Source organism: Salvia hispanica, chromosome 3 (assembly GCF_023119035.1).
Source record: "Salvia hispanica cultivar TCC Black 2014 chromosome 3, UniMelb_Shisp_WGS_1.0, whole genome shotgun sequence".
NCBI classification, from domain to species: domain Eukaryota; kingdom Viridiplantae; phylum Streptophyta; class Magnoliopsida; order Lamiales; family Lamiaceae; genus Salvia; species Salvia hispanica.
The window spans coordinates 33,688,955-33,711,118 of record NC_062967.1 but is presented as its reverse complement, the minus strand read 5'-3'; the positions used below and the strand labels follow the sequence as shown (position 1 = coordinate 33,711,118).

At 36.4% G+C, this 22,164-nt stretch overlaps 3 protein-coding genes across 4 annotated transcripts; 2 read left to right on the top strand and 1 right to left on the bottom strand.

Moving 5' to 3' along the window:
• The first annotated feature begins 101 nt into the window (after positions 1 to 101).
• On the top strand, positions 102 to 2,659 carry LOC125214512 (DEAD-box ATP-dependent RNA helicase 35-like). The gene is made up of 3 exons (XM_048115571.1): positions 102 to 222; positions 536 to 1,455; positions 1,627 to 2,659. The coding sequence occupies exons 1-3, from the start codon at positions 220 to 222 to the stop codon at positions 2,489 to 2,491; spliced, it is 1,788 nt and encodes a 595-aa protein (XP_047971528.1). The 5' UTR covers positions 102 to 219; the 3' UTR covers positions 2,492 to 2,659.
• A 4,817-nt stretch (positions 2,660 to 7,476) lies between these two features.
• Positions 7,477 to 8,131, top strand: LOC125217008 (VQ motif-containing protein 11-like). Its single transcript, XM_048118826.1, has one exon. The coding sequence runs from the start codon at positions 7,572 to 7,574 to the stop codon at positions 7,992 to 7,994; it is 423 nt and encodes a 140-aa protein (XP_047974783.1). The 5' UTR covers positions 7,477 to 7,571; the 3' UTR covers positions 7,995 to 8,131.
• Positions 8,132 to 9,282: 1,151 nt separating this feature from the next.
• On the bottom strand, positions 9,283 to 21,333 carry LOC125210771 (protein REDUCED CHLOROPLAST COVERAGE 3-like). Of its 2 annotated transcripts, XM_048110357.1 has the most exons (24): positions 21,194 to 21,333; positions 20,956 to 21,044; positions 20,814 to 20,875; positions 20,620 to 20,712; positions 20,433 to 20,505; positions 18,398 to 18,697; positions 18,219 to 18,283; positions 17,880 to 18,011; positions 17,481 to 17,522; positions 16,871 to 17,398; positions 16,048 to 16,202; positions 15,155 to 15,650; positions 14,971 to 15,033; positions 14,769 to 14,870; positions 14,362 to 14,661; positions 14,205 to 14,297; positions 14,009 to 14,110; positions 13,558 to 13,662; positions 12,923 to 13,056; positions 12,558 to 12,741; positions 12,269 to 12,400; positions 11,738 to 11,850; positions 11,575 to 11,653; positions 9,283 to 11,324 (listed from the first exon to the last, which is right to left on the bottom strand). In XM_048110357.1, the coding sequence occupies exons 2-24, from the start codon at positions 21,023 to 21,025 to the stop codon at positions 9,663 to 9,665; spliced, it is 5,085 nt and encodes a 1,694-aa protein (XP_047966314.1). In that variant the 5' UTR covers positions 21,026 to 21,044; positions 21,194 to 21,333; the 3' UTR covers positions 9,283 to 9,662. The 2 variants fall into 2 exon arrangements, with proteins under 2 accessions (XP_047966314.1, XP_047966315.1); XM_048110358.1 differs by lacking the exon at positions 21,194 to 21,333 and having other exon boundaries at positions 20,956 to 21,172.
• Between the last annotated feature and the right edge of the window lie 831 nt (positions 21,334 to 22,164).

Genomic DNA, 22,164 nt, shown 5'->3' with positions numbered 1-22,164 from the left:
TTTAACAACTCAATTCCAGATTTTATATTGATATTATTTTATCCAGGAAAGTAAATTAAAAACTCAACAAAAATATCAAACCTCTCAAGAATAAAGAAAACCATAACAAAAAAAAAGAAGCTTGTTTTCCTCACGGAAACAGTGTCAGCTATTTAAGCAAGAACCTCCCCCTTACTTGCCGTCTTCTACTCCGTTCCACCTCTCTCAAGATTCTTAAACATGGTATGTACTTTTGATTTTAATGTTTCTTCCATTTGGGTTCTTAAAAGTTCGAATTTTTTCGTGATTTCCGGTTTTTTTTTTCAAATTTCTCTGGCAAGAATGGTTCAGTTCGCTTATGCTCATTAACATAGTTACACAAATCTATAATTTTACATGAATTAGCTGTTATCTTCGTGATGTAGCCCTAATTTATGCGATTTAATTGGGATTAGTGTTTTGATTTTGGGATTATCCGAGAGATATAGGCTAGGCTAGGGTTTGTGAGCTACTTGATTTGAAATATCGATTTATGCATTTATCTGAACAATTTCAGGGCTCACATGGGGAGGATATGATGGAAGAGGAAGATGATTACGTTGAGTATGTTCCTGTGGCGAAGAGGCGCGCGCTTGAGGCGCAGAAGATTTTGCAGCGCAGGGGGGCGTCTTCTGCAGTCGACGAAGAGATGGAGAAACAGAATCTCGTTGAGGCCAAACCAAGTCTACTGGTGAAAGCTTCTCAACTGAAGAAAGATCAGCCGGAGATCACCCAAACCGAGCAGATGATACTACAGGAGAAGGAGATGATCGAGCACCTTTCGGATAAGAAAACTTTGATGTCCGTTCGGGAGCTGGCTAAGGGCATCACTTACACTGATCCTTTACCCACTGGGTGGAAGCCGCCCTTGCCAATAAGAAGGATGTCGAACAAGGCTTGTGATGCCATAAGAAGGCAGTGGCATATCATCGTTGATGGAGATGATGTCCCGCCACCAATCAAGAACTTTAAGGACATGAGGTTTCCACAGCCCATTTTGAAGAGTTTAAAAGCTAAAGGGATTGTGCAGCCAACACCCATCCAAGTGCAGGGCCTCCCGGTTATTTTGTCTGGGAGAGATATGATTGGGATTGCTTTCACAGGGTCTGGAAAGACCCTTGTTTTTGTGTTGCCACTCGTTATGATTGCATTGCAAGAGGAGATGATGATGCCGATTAATCCAGGGGAAGGACCTTTTGGATTGGTTGTTTGTCCTTCTAGGGAGCTGGCTAGGCAAACTTTTGAAGTTGTAGAGCTATTTCTTGCATCTTTGAAAGAGGCTGGCTATCCAGAGCTCCGGCCTTTGCTTTGCATTGGAGGAATTGATATGAAGTTGCAACTTGATATAGTGAAAAAAGGAGTTCACATCGTGGTTGCTACTCCGGGGCGACTGAAGGATATGCTAGCAAAGAAGAAAATGAATTTAAACAACTGCAGGTAATGCTTCTTCCCCCTTTGCAACTTCTATTTACTTGGGCTGTTAGTTGTTGATTGCTGCATTCGATAGCCGATAGTTATGTGATACTTCCATGTAAAATTAGAATTATGGATCTTGTTAGTTAAGGTGTGTTATTTCATTCGTGGAGTATGAAGTGAGCGTTTATGCAGATATCTGACATTAGATGAGGCGGATCGTTTGGTGGATCTAGGATTCGAAGATGATATTAGGGAAGTTTTTGATCACTTCAAGGGCCAAAGACAGACTCTTCTGTTTTCTGCCACCATGCCCACGAAGATTCAGAATTTTGCAAGAAGTGCCCTTGTAAAGCCTGTCACGGTAAATGTGGGAAGGGCTGGAGCAGCAAATTTGGATGTGATTCAAGAAGTCGAATATGTGAAACAGGAGGCGAAGATCGTTTACCTTCTCGAATGTTTGCAGAAGACGTCACCCCCTGTTCTGGTATTTTGTGAGAACAAAGCAGACGTGGACGACATTCATGAGTATCTTCTGTTAAAGGGAGTCGAAGCTGTTGCAATACATGGAGGAAAAGACCAAGAAGACAGAGAATACGCCATATCTTCGTTCAAGGCCGGGAAGAAGGATGTTTTAGTGGCTACTGACGTGGCTTCAAAAGGTCTTGACTTTCCTGATATCCAACATGTCATCAACTATGATATGCCTGCAGAAATAGAAAACTATGTACATCGGATCGGAAGGACAGGGCGGTGCGGGAAAACAGGAATTGCAACAACCTTTATCAACAAGAACCAGAGCGAGACGACTCTGCTTGATCTGAAACACCTGCTGCAAGAGGCGAAGCAGAGGATACCTCCGGTTCTGGCAGAGCTGGATGACCCGATGGAAGATGCGGAGGCAATAGCTAATGCGAGTGGAGTGAAAGGTTGCGCCTATTGTGGTGGGCTTGGTCATCGGATTCGAGATTGCCCCAAGTTAGAACATCAAAAGAGCCAGCAAATTGCAAGTTCAAGAAGAGATTATTTTGGTTCTGGGGGCTATCGTGGGGAAATGTGATTACAGAGTTATACTCTTCTCTTCACTCCAAGTAGATATAGTGTCGAAACGTTTTATGTTGTATTTTGATGATGAATCGAAGAATTGAATGTCCAGTTTTGTAGACAAACTTTCGTCTACAGAGTGGTCGAGCAAATGTGGAAGATAACATACTTAACATTTCTCTTATCTATAGTTGTTAATCATATGCAGAACAAGATTCTACTATAATCATCATCATATCATTAAACTCTCATGAAATAGTATAGAATGCAAATGAAAATTTTGCTTTTACAGTCTCCTATTTATTATTTACTCTATTTACTATACAAGAGGAGCATGGCTAAGAAAAAAAGAGAAAACACAAGAAAAATATAAAGCTAAAACACAAAATGGTCTCTAGCAACTGCTTCATCTGTTCCATTAGAAATGAAGGAGCCGTAATTGTTTACCGTCATAAGATTTTATGTAATATTGTCTTGTGGGTTAATAAGGACAGAATAAAATACTAAGAGAGATGAAAAAGTAGACATGATGATATTTACATTTTAGAAAATATTTCAATTTTAATGGAACAACCTAAAAAGAAAAACGTTTGTTTTAATATGATAGAGGAAGTAGATAATTTAACAAAATATATTTAGCACGAAAAATAACTCATCTATATTTGAAATTCTATGACCAAATATAAATGAATTATCTCCCTACTAAATAGGCTCAAATAAAAAAAATAGAAAAATAGTAAAATGCATTGTATTAGTATAAGTATTTTATTGGGAAGGGCGCCCCTTGCGGCTGCAATATATCAGTTCTGAAGTCTGAGAAGTTGTCATCCATATATGACACACGTTTAGATAAATATGGCTTCTACTTTTAGTTTATTGTCAAATCATATCGTACTACTACAATCTATCCACCTCTTAATAACGTCATAATATTAAATTATTTTATTTTATTTTATCTTCAACTTGTAACTTTTAACTAAATTAAATTATTAGTACTTGATTCGTCATTCAACTATCTTCTCAACATAAATTAATAATATCAATTTACTCAATTTAAATTGATGCAGTACATTTTTTTGGATGTTACTACTAATATTCAAAGTAACCATTTCTAAATCTAGAAATATTATATGTTATGTTTTTTCATTTCATTTAATAAATCTATCAATATATAAAGAGACAGTTTTTTGGAGGCCCATGTGGCACACTTTTGGGCGGGAAAACTATCTATTGGGCAATCTAAAAGACAAATATTATTGGATAAAAATTGGTCCAATGAAATGCAGAAAAATTGGCTTCTACAAGAAGTTTAAGACATTTATATAGACAATATTAATTGAATCTACATTTTTGTGGACTGATTTTCTGAATTTTGATTGCAGCATAGCGTGGTGCTTGGAATCCGGCGACAGCTCCGACGAGAGGGTGGCAGGCTGAGGGAGACGGGGCGGTGGCAGAAAGGCGGCGGCTGGCCGAGAGGATAGGAGGGATCCGGAACGAGAGAGATGGAAGGAAAGTTGAGAAGATGAGAAAGAAGAGGAAGGAGAGAGAGAAGTACGGCGGCGGCAGCAGCAGATTCATTCAAAGATCTGATCTTTCTCGCTGGAGAATAAGAAAAAGGAGAGGAAAAGAGAAGAGTGCCGGAGTTGGGAGATGAGGGAGCTGGCGGGTGAGGTGAGTCCGGCGGTGGCTGAGGTTCGGCTGTGTGTTGAAGGGGCACAAACTGGAGGTACTACTGCGGCGACATGGAGATTGTTGTTCAGTGGGCCGACGGACAAGAGGAGTTGCCCGGCGGCGGCGGCAAGTTGGTGTTTTGCGGGTTCCACCGATTAGAGGGAGAGATAGAGAAGGAAATGAGGGAATGAAGGAAGCAGTTGGCGCTGCTCACCGGCGAGGTGTGTGAGGCGGCGGCGGTTAATGGAGAGAGACGGTGAGAGAGAGTGAGAGTGGCGCATCATTAGTTTAGGGTTTCATAAAATGTGGCTGTTGTATACTAATTGGGCTCTAATTTGGGCTTTTAGTGTATGATATAATTTCAGCTGTAATAGTGTAGTAGTAGTATAGATTTTATAATTAATGTTTTTATTTATTTAAATAGCATTTTAATTTGGATGTTGAACTCTATTATTATTATTATACTTTAAATGGTTCTAATTTAGACTTCTAAATTATTGTATTTTGTATAATATATATTTTATTAAGTTAAATTATTTTTTAATTGAATAATTTGAGTTTTAAATTTGGGTGTCATGACTATAATATTATTATGTCTTAAAAGTTTGGTTTTATTTGACTACTAAGTATTACTATTATTTATTCGTTCAAATAGTTTGGTTTTATTTGACTACACTCATATCAAATATTAAAGGGATATTGGCATCTAATATCACGAAACTTTCAAAAAGTTGGGTTTTTCCTACGAACTTTAAAATTGACAAATAATATCACGAACTTTACACCGTGTTTGTTTTTTCCCACGAATGAAAAAATTCCCACAAATAATATTATGATATAGATTTTTTTTCGTAATTTCTCGACAACAATTTTGAAAGCTTCAAGTTTTTCAATCTTTGAAGATAGTTTTTCTTGAAGCACACCCTCCAAAATTATTCTTCAATCTATTAAAATAACATGAATTTTTTCATTCGTGGGAAAAAACAAACTCGGAGTAAAGTTCATGATATTATTTGCCAATTTTAAAGTTCGTGGGAAAAACCCAACTTTTTGAAAGTTTCGTGATATTAGATGTCAATATCCCAATATTAAAATAGTATATAATCATCTGCTAAAATATGAAATGTTTCTATTCTTTTTACTTCTCAAAAATTTGGAATATGTTTATACTGAATTCAAATATGGCTAAACCAAATAATTATGAAACACCAATAAATAATGATATAAAGTGAAACTAAATTAATATCATTATCAAACAAATAACAATATTGGTATGTCTTATTCTATTTCATCCACACATCTCCTCTTTTGTTATTTCTTTTATTTTATACTACACTCATATCAAATATTAAAATAATATATAATCATCTACTAAAATATAAAATGTTTCATTCAGAGTGGATCGAGAGAAGTATGATTGTACAAATAATTTTTTGTCGTTGTTTATAATATTACAAATACTTATGTTAATTACTCCCTCCGTCCCCTATTAAGAGTCACACTTTTCCATTTCGTTCCGTCCCCAATTAAGAGTTACACTTCATTTTTACCATAAATAATAAGTTGGTCCCACATTCCACTAACTCAATTCACTCACATTTTATTATAAAACCAATATAAAAAAAATGGGTCCCACATTCCACCAACTTTTTCAATAACTTTTCTTTACATTTCTTAAAACTCGTATCCCGTCAAAGTGTGACTCTTAATCAGGGACGGATGGAGTAGTTCTTATCTATAAATATATTTTTATACTTATTTACTCTATACTATTTATTATAAATTAATATATCTTCATTATTTAAAAATCTTTTGTCCTGTGCATAGCACAGGTGTAAACACTAGTTTATTTAAAATGACACATTTCTAAATTTAGAAATATTATAATATCTTATGTTTTTTCATTTAATTTAATAAACTAGATAACATTATATCTAGATTATAATAACAAGTGAAAGTAATACTCACTTGAGTTCAATTATTTCAATGGATAATATGGAAAAAGGTGCGGCATAAATTATTGCTGAAGAGATCAGAGAAATTTGCAGGAAAGTAAAAATGAAAGGTCCCGTGAATTTCAGAAATACAAAAGCAAAACTGGAAAAGGATAGATTTTGTAACTCCCAAAGATATATATCTCTGCCATTTTTCTTTTCCTACTCCAATCCAACATCTCAAAATCAATCTACTTATGGATATATTATGTATTCAATAAAGTAAATTTTTAAATAATATGGTCATTATTTTAGTTCATACTGTATTCTATAAATTGATCCATTTAACTCTGGAAAATAATGATGGCGTTATTTATACAATCAGTCAACTCAATTTTTACACAACTAGTATATTAAATTGGTCCTCGACATTCTAACATTTGTATTAAATTAGTTTTCAATATCATAATTTTACTATTATTTTATTTATTAACATATTTAATTAAACTTTATGTTCTTATTTTCCTTAATAATTGCATCTTCGTATTTGCCATATTTATTCTCCTGAATTTTGTCATCAACTAACTTTCAGGCCATCCGCAGTTCTATCTCTTATTCATCCATTAATTATTTATGAATCTCACTGTACTTTTCAGCTCATCTCTTAACTAAGAGACATCACCTGCATCCCTCCATCTCTTAATCATCTCATCCCTTAACTATTTATTCAATTACATTTTTTATTTTTATTTCCAACAAATTCAATTAATATTTCATTGAAATATTAAATTAATACTAATAATTCATTAAATCATTAAAAATCACAAAAATTACAACATCCGAAAATACGAAAAATACATAATTGAAATCCTATGGAGTATTTTTAATTTTAATTTTAATTTTTTAATTTTTGATTTTTATTAGTACAATATTGAAAAATACAAAAAATTAAAAATTACAATATTTTTATTTATTTAATTTTTGAATTTTTCTGAATTTTTTTTAAAAAACAAAAAAAAATATTTTAAACGGATATAAACGACGCCCACTCGCGGGCATCACGTCGCCAAGGCGCGTGGCGAGCTGTCTTGTGCCCAGCCCCTTTCGCGCGGGACACGGGACGGGATGGCTCGTCCCTTCGGGACGAGATAGAGGTTGCAACACGGTCTCGTTGTCGTCTCGTCTCGGCGGGATGAGATAGGGACGGCGACGAGCCGCGCTACTGATGCCCTCATAGTACCATTTCTAGAACATCCTTTATGTACAATATACAAAAGGTGCTGCATTAAATATTTATGAGCTAAATTATTTTCTAGTATATATTTTTAAAAAAATTGATTTTAAGAAAATTCGTATTATGTTAAACAAGATATTGAAAGAAGAAAATGTAGTGAAATTTGGTGTTCCCAAAAGCAAAAATGAGTGCATAAAAGCAACTCATTTTATGAGCTCTTCCCGCTTCAGTTTCTCTCTCGAAAAATATCCGGCATGGCATCTTCGTCCGACCTGAACCCGAGCCCATCATTCTTCACCAGATTCGACCCGAACTCCATCTTCGTCCAAGCCGACCCATCCACGTTCCGGGCCGTGGTCCAGCGCCTCACCGGAAAAACCATCTCCGGCGACATAGGTCCCCGGAGGCCAGCCTTCAAGCTCCAAGAGCGGCGCCCAACCGCCATCAAACTCGTCAAGCTGCATAATTCTCCGGCGATAAGTCACCGGAGACTCGCCGGAGAAGGCATGTTGATGGCGTCTCCGGTTTCGCCGCTGGAGTGCATGGCGGCGCCGGAGGAAAGAGGCAGTGGAGAAAAGGGATTTTATTTGCAGCCGAGCCCGTTGAGCACGCCGAGAGGTTCCCACCCGCCGGAGCTGCTGCCGCTCTTCCCTCTGCGTTCACCCACAGATAATTAGTTATAGTAATTAATTTCCTAATCACTTAATTACTAGTGCTATTATTTTTTAATTATTGGTTTAGTGTATTATAATTATAAATGTGTGTATGTGTTACATTACTGGTTGATTTGTGGATGTCCTTGATGAAATGTTAATTTCACCCCAATGATGAGCTCTTAATTTATCTTATATAGTGATTATTCAGGCTTTTAGTGTTCCATCAAAAATTATTGTTTCTTAATGGCATTAAACTTTATGAAGGTCACATAATGTTTCATCAGTTTATACGACTCTTTAAGCGCATGTTTTATAGGGTAGTTAACTCTTCTAAAAATGAAATTACATAAATAAAAAAAAAATTATGAAATTCCATCCGTATATGAATTATCCATCGTTACCAAGCATGAATTTTTGTTTGCATGGCATCTCATCATCCAACCTCTTTATCCTTTTGTGTTTCCCGGAGTGATAAAGTTTTGTTACTCCTTATACTAGTAGTATTATTTACAAAATTGAATTTTGGAGAATTTAGGTGGGCTTAAAATCTGTTTTCTTTCCCTTGGATAAGTTCGCAACCCTGTTTGATGTTCAGGTATAAATCTAATAAACTCACCGGCGCTTTTAATTACTATCCATAAGCTTAACTGCAGTTTGATTATTATTTTTATGAAAATAAATGCATCTACAATCATTACAATGCCTACTGCTAGTAACGATTGAAACTAAATCTATAATACTAGTGTCTAAGCAAATTAATCAGATCAACATAAACCGAAAGAGTCAATTAATAATTCGAGTATTAACATAAAATGTATGTTCATTCACGAGCATTGAACTCGCCAATTTAAATTATGAATGTTTTCTATTTTCATGCAACGTTATCGTAAGAAAATGAAGAATAAGAAAAAGATAGAAAAAACTAGACTAAAATTCATTTTTTAGTTCTAAATGTTTAAATTTTCAATTAAAAGTTTGCAAGTTACTAATTGTGTCCAAATTGTGTCGACCGTTAAATTTAACAACAACGTCACTTTTAGGACAAAAATGGACCAATTTACAACAATTAGTGCCTTCACAATGCTTAGTACATCACGCTATCAAACACAATGTTCAAGATCTAAATCATAAAATAACCATATGTTTAACACTATATAGATTTTAGTAAAATAAAATTATCATCACCATCATGCTTTCTAATATGGAGAATACGTGAAAAGATAAAAAATGAGTGAAAACGGATGAAAGAAGAGTGTAATATGCATTCAATGTAATCGAGTTTTGGCCTTTATTCTTAATTCACAAAATCGGACATAAATGAGAAACTTTATTTCACAGTGGAAGAATGAATATGTTCAGGTCAGGGTAACACTGGTAGCTCCTCCAAAGAGAACTAAAGTTAAACTGAAAAGGCATGATTTATGAAGCAAATAAAAGAAATAACTTTTACATAATTCAACCAAAACTTCGAGATGAGAGACCTCAATTCTCTCTCACCTATCTCTGCCTCTCTCTCTCTCTCTCCCCATTAAACACACTGGAGTGCTATCTGAAATCATCTAAGTACGAGGTACCTTTTTGAGGTGGTAATTTTTGGGCATATCTTCAACTTATCACCCCTTCCAGCAGAATATACTCATGACTGAGAAGAACAAATACCCGAAATGACTTATTATCCGTCTTCTCTCTTCAACGAACTGAAGCACAGATTGATTGTTGACTGTACAGGCCATTCACACCATTTGTGAAGTGTTGCCGGTTCCTCCTACGCTTCGTGACAAGCACAAAGTCCTCCCCATCTCTCGTCTTATTTTTATTTACACCTGCCATCTTCTGGCTCTCACTGGTTGTCTTTTCATCACTTCCATGAATTATCTTTATGATTGCATTGTCATTTTCAATTGCTTCAGCAGAATTACTCAAGTATTCATGCTTCTTGTCAGTAACTACAGCTGTAGCTGGAGGATCTGAAGTATTCTGCACAGATTTCACAATGAAACTCAATAGTATCTGCCTTGCCAGCTCTGCTTTTTCTGTGTCAGAACTGTTTCTCCTTGGTCTCTCCCCTCTAGCACTGGTTGTAACATTTTCATCATGCTTCTCACTCCCAGAACCAGCACCAACCACAGGATTTTCAGAATCAATTGTAGAATTTGAATCTTCTGTAGCAGCATTAGTTTGCCATGCTCTTCTGGGAACATATTCAGGTGCATGTGGGTTCATTGTATTTGGAGAGACAACACCATTTCTTTCAATAACAGGGATTTGGTAATTCAAAATCCCAGGTCTAAGATTCCGGAAACTCTGGCTCGCTCTATAATACATCAGTGATCTAGGACCACAAGGAACTGGCGCAGCAACTGAAGGGAAACCCACTGGTTCGCTAAGAGTGCCTTGGCTGGCTAGGATGTCATAAACACTAGTGGCAGCAGTTGAATTTAGTGTATGAGGCAAAGCAAAGGCACTTGGACTGAATGGCTGAGCAGCAGCTGAGAGCTTGCTGCCATTTGTTTCTACAGTTTTCTCCTGATCTTGGATACCTGCAGGGGAATGCGTCACCTCGGATCCAGTTTCTTGAGTATCACCTTCATTGTCTCCTTTTGCATCTTCACAATCTGGTAAGGAGTCATCTAGAGGAACTCCTTCTCTTCCGTCATGCTGGGTTGTCTCTTTTGGACTAATGCATATCTGGTGGTCAGTTTTTTCCTCACTTAATTCTTCAACTTTCTCCAGTAAGGGCTTTAGAACCGTACCTGGCGCAGACACTGCTACTTCTTTGTACGACAACGACTTTGAAGTTAAAGGTGTGAGAGTGGCAGCAAGCGGAGATAGTTTGGATGCTGAACTGGGAGAACTTTTGGTTCCCAAAATCTTTGAAGTCACTTTACTTGAACCATCAATATTATTTACGCTTACAGTGCCAGGTTGTTTTGTTAGAGAACCTTCAGCCAAAACAGTCTTAAGTGTGACCTTATGCCCCTGAGAAACAGCCTCTTTTCTGTAACCGGTGTCTTTATAGTGGGAGTGTGCCGAATTAATCTTTAACTTGGCAAGATCTGGATTCTTTCTGTTGAACTTTCTTGTAGCACCATTTCCTAGCCGTCCTTTCGAAGTAGCTTCCTGCCACCCTTCTTCCGACGTTCCTTCTAGGATGAGTTGGTCTGAAGGTGGATGACCATATCTCGTTTCAACAACCTTGACAGGTTCTTCAGAGGATTTTTTATCTACCTTGTTCGGTTTAACGCTACTTTCCTCTTCTACAGCACTTATTTTGACATTTCCACTGATAATTGGGTCTTCATTCTTTTCCTCTCGCTGCTCTCTAGGAGATTTATCACCGACTTGAGTAACCTACGAAATTAAATCATGAGAAGGAAGTAATAAGAAACAGATGCATAAGTTAATCTCTCCTATCTAACTAGGAAAGAACAATTGAATCTAAAGTTTTGAAGTGGTACAGAGTGATTCTAAACAAACAAATCCGAAACAAGGACAAACTAGAGGAACCAAGATACAACTAATATATAGTCTCTGTAGAAGATCTCAAAATGAAATAAAAACCAGAAAATTCCTGTTTCAAAATATTGCAGCACTATGATACCTTTGAGCGTCGTTTCCTCTGAGCATCCATGGCTTTCGACTCCTGATCAGGACTTATATAATCAAGGAGATCTGACACACTGTAGAACAATGTTTAAAGGATTTGGTTCTCCAGTCTGTCGAAAGAAGGTGCAGCCAAGTTTATGGAAATATCGGATCAATACCTCAAATGACCTTTGCTGGCAATAGATGCATCTGGTTTTGGGGTTCCATTGCGTGCTGCTTCTTGCTGTTCCAATGCTTTTGACTCAAAATACTCGAGCCATGCAGAAGCATCCTGCAGGGTACCCAGAAATTCAATACATATTTTGCAAAAAAATATGATAAATTGTCACATCATAGGCATCTATAAATAATCTGCAGTAAACGTCATCATAGTTCTACATGTTTTTAACATAAAAGTGACTAGTACGAATTTGTTATGATAATAAACATCACTGGAAGAGTCTTTAACCGTACATGTAATTTGGAATACCTAATTATTGTAATGAAGATTATGATGGAAAAGTTTTTTGAACTGCTTATTCAACTGACAGACAGCAGGGAGTACTACAATAGTGTGAATACACCCAAAAGAACTTAAAAAATGTCCCTGTCTTTCAGTTATTAAGCAACATACATCCACTAAATGTGTATTCTTACTTACAGCAGTAGCAATCTTCGGAATAAGAAAACATGAAGAGATTTTTAGAAACCTGAGTACGAAGATCCTCTGCTCCCAGTTTGGCCTGAAGAATTTGTAAAGTTGTTTGCTCGTGCTGCACACTGAGTGTATATGCTTCCATCAATGAAAGTGCTATGGCTATGGCATGATAACTAGCAGCAGTCTGCAAGATTTAGCAAGTAAGTTTTTAATTTGAAGGTCCGTGAGTTTTCATGAACATGGTTGTAATATCACATGCATGTAAAGAAACCTGTCTATTAATGTTGTGCAAGTGTAGTAATATGCATATTGTGACCAAGAATAAAAAGGGTGTAATAGACCTGTATGTGGTCCGCTCCTAATAGTCTTTGGTTGCACTTAAGGGCTTCATGTAGATATCTGAGAGCAACATGAACGTTTCCCATGCCTTCTTCCATCATAGCTACATTTATGTAAGTAGCTGCTGTATTTGGGTGAGAAAGCCCACTTGTAAAATGGAGAAGATACAATGCACGATTGACATATCTGCCCAAGTCACAAACAATTATCAATAAATAATTTAGGTGAAAAAGTACTAAGACAAGCACAGAATTAAAAATGAGATACAGTTTCCAAACAGAATTTGCTATATTTCATATTTGAAAGAAAGGCCACCGTGGTAATAACCAAGACAAGAAAGAACAATCTTAGAACTGCATCAACTCACTTCAGAGCCAATTCAATATGCTGAAGGCGATAATAAAATACTGATAGATCCCCATAGCTCTTCATCGTATCTGGATGGTCAAGCCCCAGCTCTCTTTCATTGATATCCAGTGCCTTCTGCTGATATATAGTTGCCTATACAAGAGAATTTCCGATAACAGTGAACTTGAGTAGTTATATTAAACACCATCCAAGTATACACACAATCAAGATGTCACCATATCAAGGCACCTGCTTTCTTATGAAACAATATCATAGTATGATATTAATAGTAGCCATAACTCTTATCATGCCTCCTTTATGGCATTTGAAAAGGCCTTCAATTTCATAGGATTTTGAAATATGGAGCAACTATATGCAAATAAACACAGGAGGATCATTACGAAAAACAGACGAAAAGCGGTACCCTCTTCTACTGGCCGAAACTCAACAGTGTAATAACATATTACTATTTTTTAGCATATCAATAATTTCTTGAGAGCATCACAATACTGAGCTTTGTAATCCCAAGAATGATGGTCTTCTTTAGCAAAACATATTGAATGTTGAAATTCAATTTTCTGCTTACAGACATAAAAATATGTCTACTTATAATAGCTATATAAGCAACAGAAACAACAAAAAAGTCATGTTTACCTGGTTAAAGTCTCCAGTGTGATACAGGACAACAGCAAGAAGGCTGTAAGCGCTAGCAGTTGTACGATGATAAGGACCGCAGACAGCTATCATCTTTGCCAAAGCCTTCAGTATCACATAATGCATTTCAGTGTTGAGTCATGAAAACATGCATTAAATGACATTGTAGAGAACAAAATTATATTATATACTCCCTCCGTCCCATCATAAGCGAGTCACTTTCCTCTTTGGGATGTCCCATCATAAGAGAGCCATTTCTCTTTTAAGCAAAAAATCCTCTCTTACTTTATTTTCTCACCTACTTTATTCTTTTCACTCGTTTACATTTCCCTATCTCATACTTTACTCTCTCCACTTTGACTCTTTAAATATCAACTCCTTAAATCCAGTGCCCAAAAGAAATGGCTCGCTTATGGCAGGAGGGAGTACTAAGTACTAAATTAATTAATACCTTTGTTCCGTAATTAACAGCATCTTCCAGCTTCCCTTTATCGAGAGCAATCTTGGATGACTCAAGTAGAGTTCGCCCATCAGCAGAAGAGCACCCAACATGCTGTAAACATGAAGTGAAAAAAGTCACTAAGAAACGTTCATTTAGAAACTACATAAACCCGTAACATTCGTTTTCTACATGATCTTGCTCCTACCTTGCAAATGGGCACTATACTGATAATATCAGTATTTGTGAATGGGGTGGAGTTTTCGAAATCATAGTCCTTAGGCACCAGCTCTATCCCGACCTACAAAAGAGGAACTCAATAAACCCTTCCAAATTACAAAGATAAACCAGAAATAGTATAGTACCTTATGACAAAGACCCCTCAGAATTGATAACTTTCTCAAGTATTGCAATTCATTTTTTAATTTACAACCAAATCTTTTCTCCAAAATTGCCCGCAACCATTGCAATTTAAGAGTTTGATCACTACTTTCAGCATTGCAGGACCCAAGCAAGAAATTTAATGTCGTGGCTATAGCAGTAGACATGTTATCCATGCTCTCAACAGAAGCAATAACAGCTCGGACTACATGCTTATAAGCTCGCGTAACCATTTCATGGATACAAAGAGACTGTATATGCGGAAGCTTATCTGCAAGTTCGACCTGTATCAAGCAAAATCAAATTAATCTCTACCTAACAAAAAAATTGAGAAATTTACTGAAGAGCTGTGTTTCCATACACACAACAAAATCAGAAATTGTTTACCCACCACACGACCTAAGGAACGCATCTGTAATCCTCTAAGATGCATGAAATCAGTTAGTGTACGACCATCAACTGGAGAAAGTTCGAGTGATGCAAAGTCTGTAACCTGAAAAAGATGGTAGATTAAAAAGGTAGAATCGGAAGAAGCTATAAACTAGGAACATTCTAGTAGTCCACTCTAATTTAAGCTCTTAATGAAATAATACCAGCTTGGGTAAAGCAACATCATTGTAATACTCAAATGCCATCTTGGCCAGTTCGTCCATTGACTGCATGTGAAGCAGTGTATCAGTTTAGTATAAATGCTAAAAGTGAAGAAATGAAAACATCAAAAGGTTTTGGAATTAGGTTAATAATTCAACTGTAGGTACTCTATGGTTTTTACTATACCTTTGTATGAAGGCCAGTCCCAGTATCTTTCAATCGCAAGAAAGCATCTTCAGGAACATATTTTAGCAACTCAAAATCAGACGCGTGTAATTTCCCTTCTTCTGTATTATCGTCCATGTTTACACTGCTGGATCCAGCATTCTGTTCTTCATCATTGCCTAAAGCACGGGAAGATTTCTTTTCTCTTGCCTTTAACAGTTTAAATTGTTTCCCGAGTCCCTTTACCTCAGGTTCAACTGTATTACCATCTTTATGGCTTGCAGAATTATTATCTGCTGGGGTTTCCTGCTTTTGTAGATGCTGCACCCAACAAGAACCAAGTTCCCATCTGATACAATTTTCTTCTGTTAAAGGATTCTGGTCGAGCTTTGTTAGACAATCTCTTATTACTTTCCGGACCAGACCTCTCGAAGTCTCAACATCTATGCAATCAGAATGAAGAGCTTGTCCTCTGACTGGTGATTCCACACCAGGCATGTTAAGCATTAATCGTAAACTGTAAAAACATCATCAGTCAGTTAATATTGCATTGGGCTAGTTTTACTGGAAAATGCCAGCAATTATCTAGAAGAAGATCCAAGCATATAATGCACAAACACAAACTTGATCTGCCAGAGAGATTATATACTCCAGCAATGCCAGATTACAACATGGTAAAAACATGTGATACACGTAATTACTATGCTCGATCATCAGCCACTAATCCATCATAACAGAAAACCATAACGGTTCTACTAAGAACTTACTTCTGTTACAGGAACAGATGGAAACAACTTCCGACTTAAAGGAGCTAACGTATTAATACATATGGTCTCATTGATAAGACAACATATGCTATTAAAAGTAGGCACATTCTCAATGTATGCTAAAAAGACAAGGAAACATGTCAGAACCTGTTAACATTAAGAGCATTGGCCCCCCCATCAGGTTGGTCCTCAATCTCAATATCTTTTATATGGTTCCTTCCACTTTTTACATCACCAACAACCTTTACTGTGGCAGTGTAGCCACGATGCCGGACAACTACAATACCCAAAGAAGAAGTGTCCTGAAAGCAGAGACAGATTGCTTCATGCTCAAAGATTACAAAAGTCATGAAAAGGAAAGAGTTCACTTCCTGCAGATCTAGTATGCGTCATCAATTATAGGCTTAGGAGAGACAGTGGCTGCATATTTTAGTAAAAATGAATATCCCACTGAATTAGTTTCTGCTTCATAATTATTGCAGAAAAAAAAAGCTTTTATGCACTTATATTTGCAGGATGTAGTATTATGGGGCTCAATCAATTTGCTATGCATCAGAAAGAGAACTAGGTCACTGAAAGGTGGACTTAATAAGTAATAAACATATTCCGAAAATCAGGGTAAATATAGGGCATCGAAAAATTAAAATTTAAAAGGGAAGGTAAATATCTAGGTGAGGAAAGGAAATGGATGCATGCTTACACTTTAAAGTAATAGAATAAGATGGCCAACTGACACATGCAAGCTCTTCATAAATGTTTATCAGTTAAGTCAATACTGATCTCCTACGTGACACTAAAGAATCAAATTTATAGTTCCAAAAATGACTTTCTGGATTAAGAACCATGACAAAACATTAATTATTTAATTCACTGGTGGAAAATGTAAATCCAAGATAGAGGTTCAAGGATTTCATAATAGATATAGTAGTTTACAAAGACAAAGTTTCATATCAGGGTAGAGGTTACTCACATGTATAACAACACTTTCATCGGCAGTCACTCCTTTTAGTATGTTTCTCTGGGAAACTTCCTTCACAGATTCATTCATTGTTTTGGTGCCGATAATCTTGAGTTCCCTTTTCAAGCTAGCATCAGCCTCATCTCGTTTGACTGCAATAACTAGGTCTCCGACACGAGTCTCATGCACAACTGAACCCGAAGAAAACTTGGATGCATCCTTAGCAGCAGAGTCTATGACTTTCTGTATGGATGAAACAGCTTTAAAAATGGAGACATCCAGAAATAGATTATGAACCAAAAATGCCTTCCTATCACGAACAACTCTCTCTTCCTCTGTTTTGCAAGGTAGGCTTGCCAAAATTGCAAAATCTGTTGCCCATGGCCTATGATCATACTCTCCCTGTCTTCCCTGGCCTCCACCATTTCCTCCCCAGTTTTCATCCTCAACTGGGAGGGGCACATAGTGAGATGCAGAATCTGCAATTGATGGAGGAGCAACCCAAGTATTGGCACGGAAGCCATATGGAAGGTTACCAAACTGTAAAAAGCATCACAGTGATTCATTTATCCCTTCAATAACTTCTACATTAAACAGCCACTTCAGCTAAAGAGATGGTTACCTTGTTGTGTTCAACAAAAGCTTTCATCAAGGATGCATATGCCTGCAAATAAACATCACAATTTTAGTATTGTCAGCAGACAAAGTTTAGCAACAATCATGCACGTTATAGTTTATAACTTATAACAACTGTCAGCTAATGTTGAATTATTCGTGATTCAGAACCGGTGTCTGGATCTGGATTTCAGAATATTTGTAGTCAAAATAAATATTTAAGCATATTGTGGATCAGAGCCATTTGATAGATTAAGACAGATTCAAAAAATAAGGTCGGTACAATGTGATTAAGCAAAAAGAGTTCAGTTGTAGAAAAGAGCAATTATAGAAAACAAAAACAACCACAAGAATCCAACGTAGATGTGGATTCTTCGGAACAACAAAATCATATGGAATCACTCACATTTGCAAAAGCTTGACTTTGCTGTTGCAATAGATCCACCAGAGAATGATTCTGCAAGGATTGTTTCCCCAAAGTATAGAAACCTTTGGAGGATGCCATCACTTGTATGAGCTTCCCATTGCATATCTTTATCTGCAAACACATTGCAAGTATACTATTGAATATACCATGGCCACTACAAGTATAAGTATTTGCAATAAGCAATCGTTCCACGCAAACCTAAGCAATTCATTAAGAAGAAATAGTTTGCTATTGAGAACAACTTCATAAATGTGGCAAATTCATAATCTCCAAAAAAGCAGACATTTCCGGATATAACAGAAGTTTCGACGAGATTACCTGCATTTCGAAATAATCGCCATCTCGCCTCGTTTCTCCATCTTTACTCTCCACTCTTTTCAAATCTGAAAATGGCCAAAACAAATAACAAATAAATAAAATGAACAGGAAGAAGAAGATAACGACCAACAAATGAAAGCATATAACAGAACAGAAAAGAAATAAGAAAATAATCTCACGTAGTATGGGCGGAGAGAGGTGTGAGAGAGAGAAGAAGTTGTAGAAATCCGACAGCTTCGGAATAGGTTGAATCGCCACCATTTCGTAATTTCCCCTAACCACCGACTGCGTAGTCTCCGGCAACCGAGATTCGCCTCCATCTTGCGGCGCTGGCACCGCCGTGCTCTGCTGCAATTTACTTTTCTTCGGACGAGATTCCGCTCCGCCGCCCTTCGGCTTGGCGAAGCGCGTAGTGCAGGCGACGATATCGAGGAGCCTCCGCACGTGGGACAAGGCACGTGACTCATCAGTGTAGTCCTCTGTATTCACAGTGGCATTTCTGTTAATAATGTGGACTTCTTTGGGCAATCATTTCACGTGGATGTCAAAATTTGATCACGTTTTTGACATTTCATATGTGACGCTATATTTTATGTGGGGAGAGACTCAGAGAGAGGACCACATACTTGATTTGTTTAAACTAAACAATAGATTTGCAAAATCAGGATCAATTAAGTATACTAATTACTCTTTTCGTCCACATTACCATTTGATCTTTGATCGAGCACAAATTTTAAGAAATATAATAGAAAGTGGGTTGAAAAAAATTGGTGGTATGTGGATCCTACTTTCATATATTAATTTTAAAATAAAATAAAAGTGAGAATGAATTAATGAAACGTGGGGTCCATTACCAAAAGTAGTAAAAATGAAAGATGACAAATTTTTAGTAATGAATGAAAAAGAAAATATGTTACTAAAATTTCAGAGACAAAGAGAATAACAAAGTAGACTTTTTTACTCTTTGTACATAGAAGTATTGTGAACGTACAATTACTGAATTACCCATAGTCATAAGTATAATACTAATAAAATTGATAAGGTAGAAAAAATTGAGTAGTGTTGATGGTCGGTGAATAAATAAAAAGTTGAAATTAATAAAAAATCAGAATATATTAGTAGTTTTTATCAACAGATTAAAATGAAAAAAAAAATGAATTTGATTATAGTCTGATAGAGTATATAATATCAATATATCTGCCGGACTACCCCTAGCTCTCTTAGTTTGACCATAGGAATTTTCACCTACATTGTTTGAATATTACTCTTATCAAATTATGTTATTCCGACGTTCATTAATATCCATGCATAATTAACGTATCTAATCAATGCATCCATTATAAGTCTGACACAACTTGGTAATTAACAATACTTAATATTATTAATCAAATATCTAAAGCTATCAAACATGGTGTGTAATAATGCTATACATAGCAGGACCACTAGCAAATAGGTACTGGTACTCAGTTAAAACTTAAAACAATCTACACCATGTTTGTAACGATTATAAAAAAAACCTTCTGGCCAAATAATTTTCGTGGTTGAATTAATTGTCAATAATTAATTTATCCAATACTTCAGTTCATGATATGCAAAAACGTTTGGTATTACTCAAAAATATTAATATATGATTCAGCATTTTAGGTAAGTATTAGTTGTAACTTGTAATTTAATATCGACATGTATTTTCATAGCTTAAAACGAAACGAGCAAGAAACAAATAAATAAATAAAAGTGTTGGGAAATCCGTCTAGTTGCACGATTAATAATTTTAATCGAAAAATGGAAGCTGTGGTTGAATAAACATATACTCCATATAACTCAAAAAAGTGGGATAAATAGAACTCTGTATTCGAGTTATCCGTCACGAACTGACATCTTTTCATTTTTTATCACATAGTAGTACTAATTAATTAATGTCAAAGTGAGATGAAATTATTTTATTTATAGAAGTTTCACTACATGTATAATCATCACGCTCGCAGAGAGAAGAAAACAATAATATAAAAAAATCATTGGAAACAAAAATAAATAATTATTGATATGTCTCTTTCTTGTTATCCCTTCCTAATTTCAAAATGAAATGCGGCACTAAATTCCATAAGAGTCTTTGGTCCAAAATATTATTGCAGCCCAAAAAATGGGTTAATAATTAAATTAGGAAATTTTGAGAGTATGCCCACAGAGTTGTAACAAAAATTGATACCTACGTACCTTCAAGCATTGTGAGCAAACATGGCTTGAGAGCAACAACCTCCAACTTATCATTCAATTTATGTCCTTTAACCTGTTACATACAATTCAATGCACCGCCATAACCTTAATGCTGTGACATATAATTGAATCCCAATAATAGAAATAGAAATAGAAATACAAATCAAACTAAGCTCTAATTGATTACCTCGTGAGAGAGAGAGTATTGTGTCAGGTGGCATGTTTCAACATTAACTGCCAACAGCTTCTTCACATCCAGAATCTTATCAGTCGATATGCCCTTCAAATTACCAGAATTGATGACATAGAATTAGTTGTGATTAATTTTTAGTGTGAAAGGGGGGGAAAAGGAGAGTTGATTTGAGCATTCAAGTGTTGTACCTTGAGCACAACTTGTGTTTCATATGGGGTGATGACAGCTATGTCGACTACACTTGGTACAACTGCAAAAGGAAATATAATTAAGGAAGAAGATAGGAATAAGAAGTAGTAGTATTGATTTTGAGATTAATTTATTTCTCACCTTTCTCTTCTTTTTTCTTCTTGTCATTCTTGGCTTTGTTTCCCTTGCCCCTGCTTGACCTTGGCGCCATTATCTCTTTTTTTTGGAGTCTAATAAATAAATTGGTTAGATTTTCAAGGAACTTTTAAGGAAGAATGGTAGTAGCCATGCAAAAAGGGAGAGGTGAGTTAGGGAGATATAGAAAAGTGGTGAAGGTTTGGGAGAAGATAGATTGAGATAAGGGGGTTTTGGTTATTACCTTTGGATGAGGATTTTGTTAACTAAATTGTGGCCTCTCCTTCTTCCTTTCTCCTGATTATGTATCCCCACACTTGTCTCTCTCTCTCTCTCTCTCTCTATCTCTTTCTATCTCTATCTGAATAAACAGAGTCAATTCTCTTCTCTATCTACAAGTGATACATGTGAGTCCATATTAATATAGTGAACAATGTGTAGCCCATTCGGTTTGGAGCGGACCCAAATAGGATTGGGTGGGGTTTAGACTTTAGCGGGTGCACCACGTGGCGTGGCGGATTCATATTTCAATTTCGGCCTCTCAATTGCATTTATATTAATTAATATTATTGATCATATTGAAACCCAAAATTGATTCTAAACATATGTTTATTTTATCTTTTTAGTTATAAATTTAATTTTTTGGATATTTTATCCTTCTGCACATATGGAAATTTGATAATTTTAGTCATCTATCAATAGTACCGTTAAAAACTAACGGTTAATGGCAATTTTTGACCAAATTAAACTCTTAATTCTAATTTTTAAGTCATTAATTAATCTCCAAATTAAACTCTTAATTCTTTCTTCTTCATTCCTCTAATCTTTCATCTTCTTCCTTCATAATCCCCACCCACCATCGTCGCCGTCGCCGACACTCTCTCCCTCACTACCCCTCCATGCTGCAACAGATGCTCATGGGTGAGCAGGCTCACACCCAAATCGAAGCCCTACCTAAACCAGAATTCCAAATCGAAAAACCCAATTCGCATCAAGATTCTAACTCCCATCCATCACCGCCCAATTCCGACCTCAATCTCCAAATCCCTCACCCCCAGCCCGCCACCTCCGTACCCGAGGCATCCCACGCCATCCCCACCGAGATCTCCCACAATCCCTCCAAAATTCCAATTCTCCCCCAAAAAGTCCGCAAACTAGTGGCTCAGGCCACCGCGGCTGTGAAGCTAGCCACCGATGATTCATCTATCTCCGCTA

Coding starts and splice junctions, on each gene's coding strand:
- LOC125214512 (XM_048115571.1), top strand. Junction 1,456..1,626: donor ATGAATTTAAACAACTGCAG/GTAATGCTTCTT, acceptor GCGTTTATGCAG/ATATCTGACATTAGATGAGG.
- LOC125217008 (XM_048118826.1), top strand. CDS start 7,572: ATGGCATCTTCGTCCGACCTGAACCCGAGCCCATCATTCTTCACCAGA.
- LOC125210771 (XM_048110357.1), bottom strand. CDS start 21,025: ATGGCGCCAAGGTCAAGCAGGGGCAAGGGAAACAAAGCCAAGAATGAC. Junction 17,523..17,879: donor AAAGTCAAGCTTTTGCAAAT/GTGAGTGATTCC, acceptor GTTTATTTGCAG/GCATATGCATCCTTGATGAA. Junction 11,851..12,268: donor CAGAGGATCTTCGTACTCAG/GTTTCTAAAAAT, acceptor GGTACCCTGCAG/GATGCTTCTGCATGGCTCGA.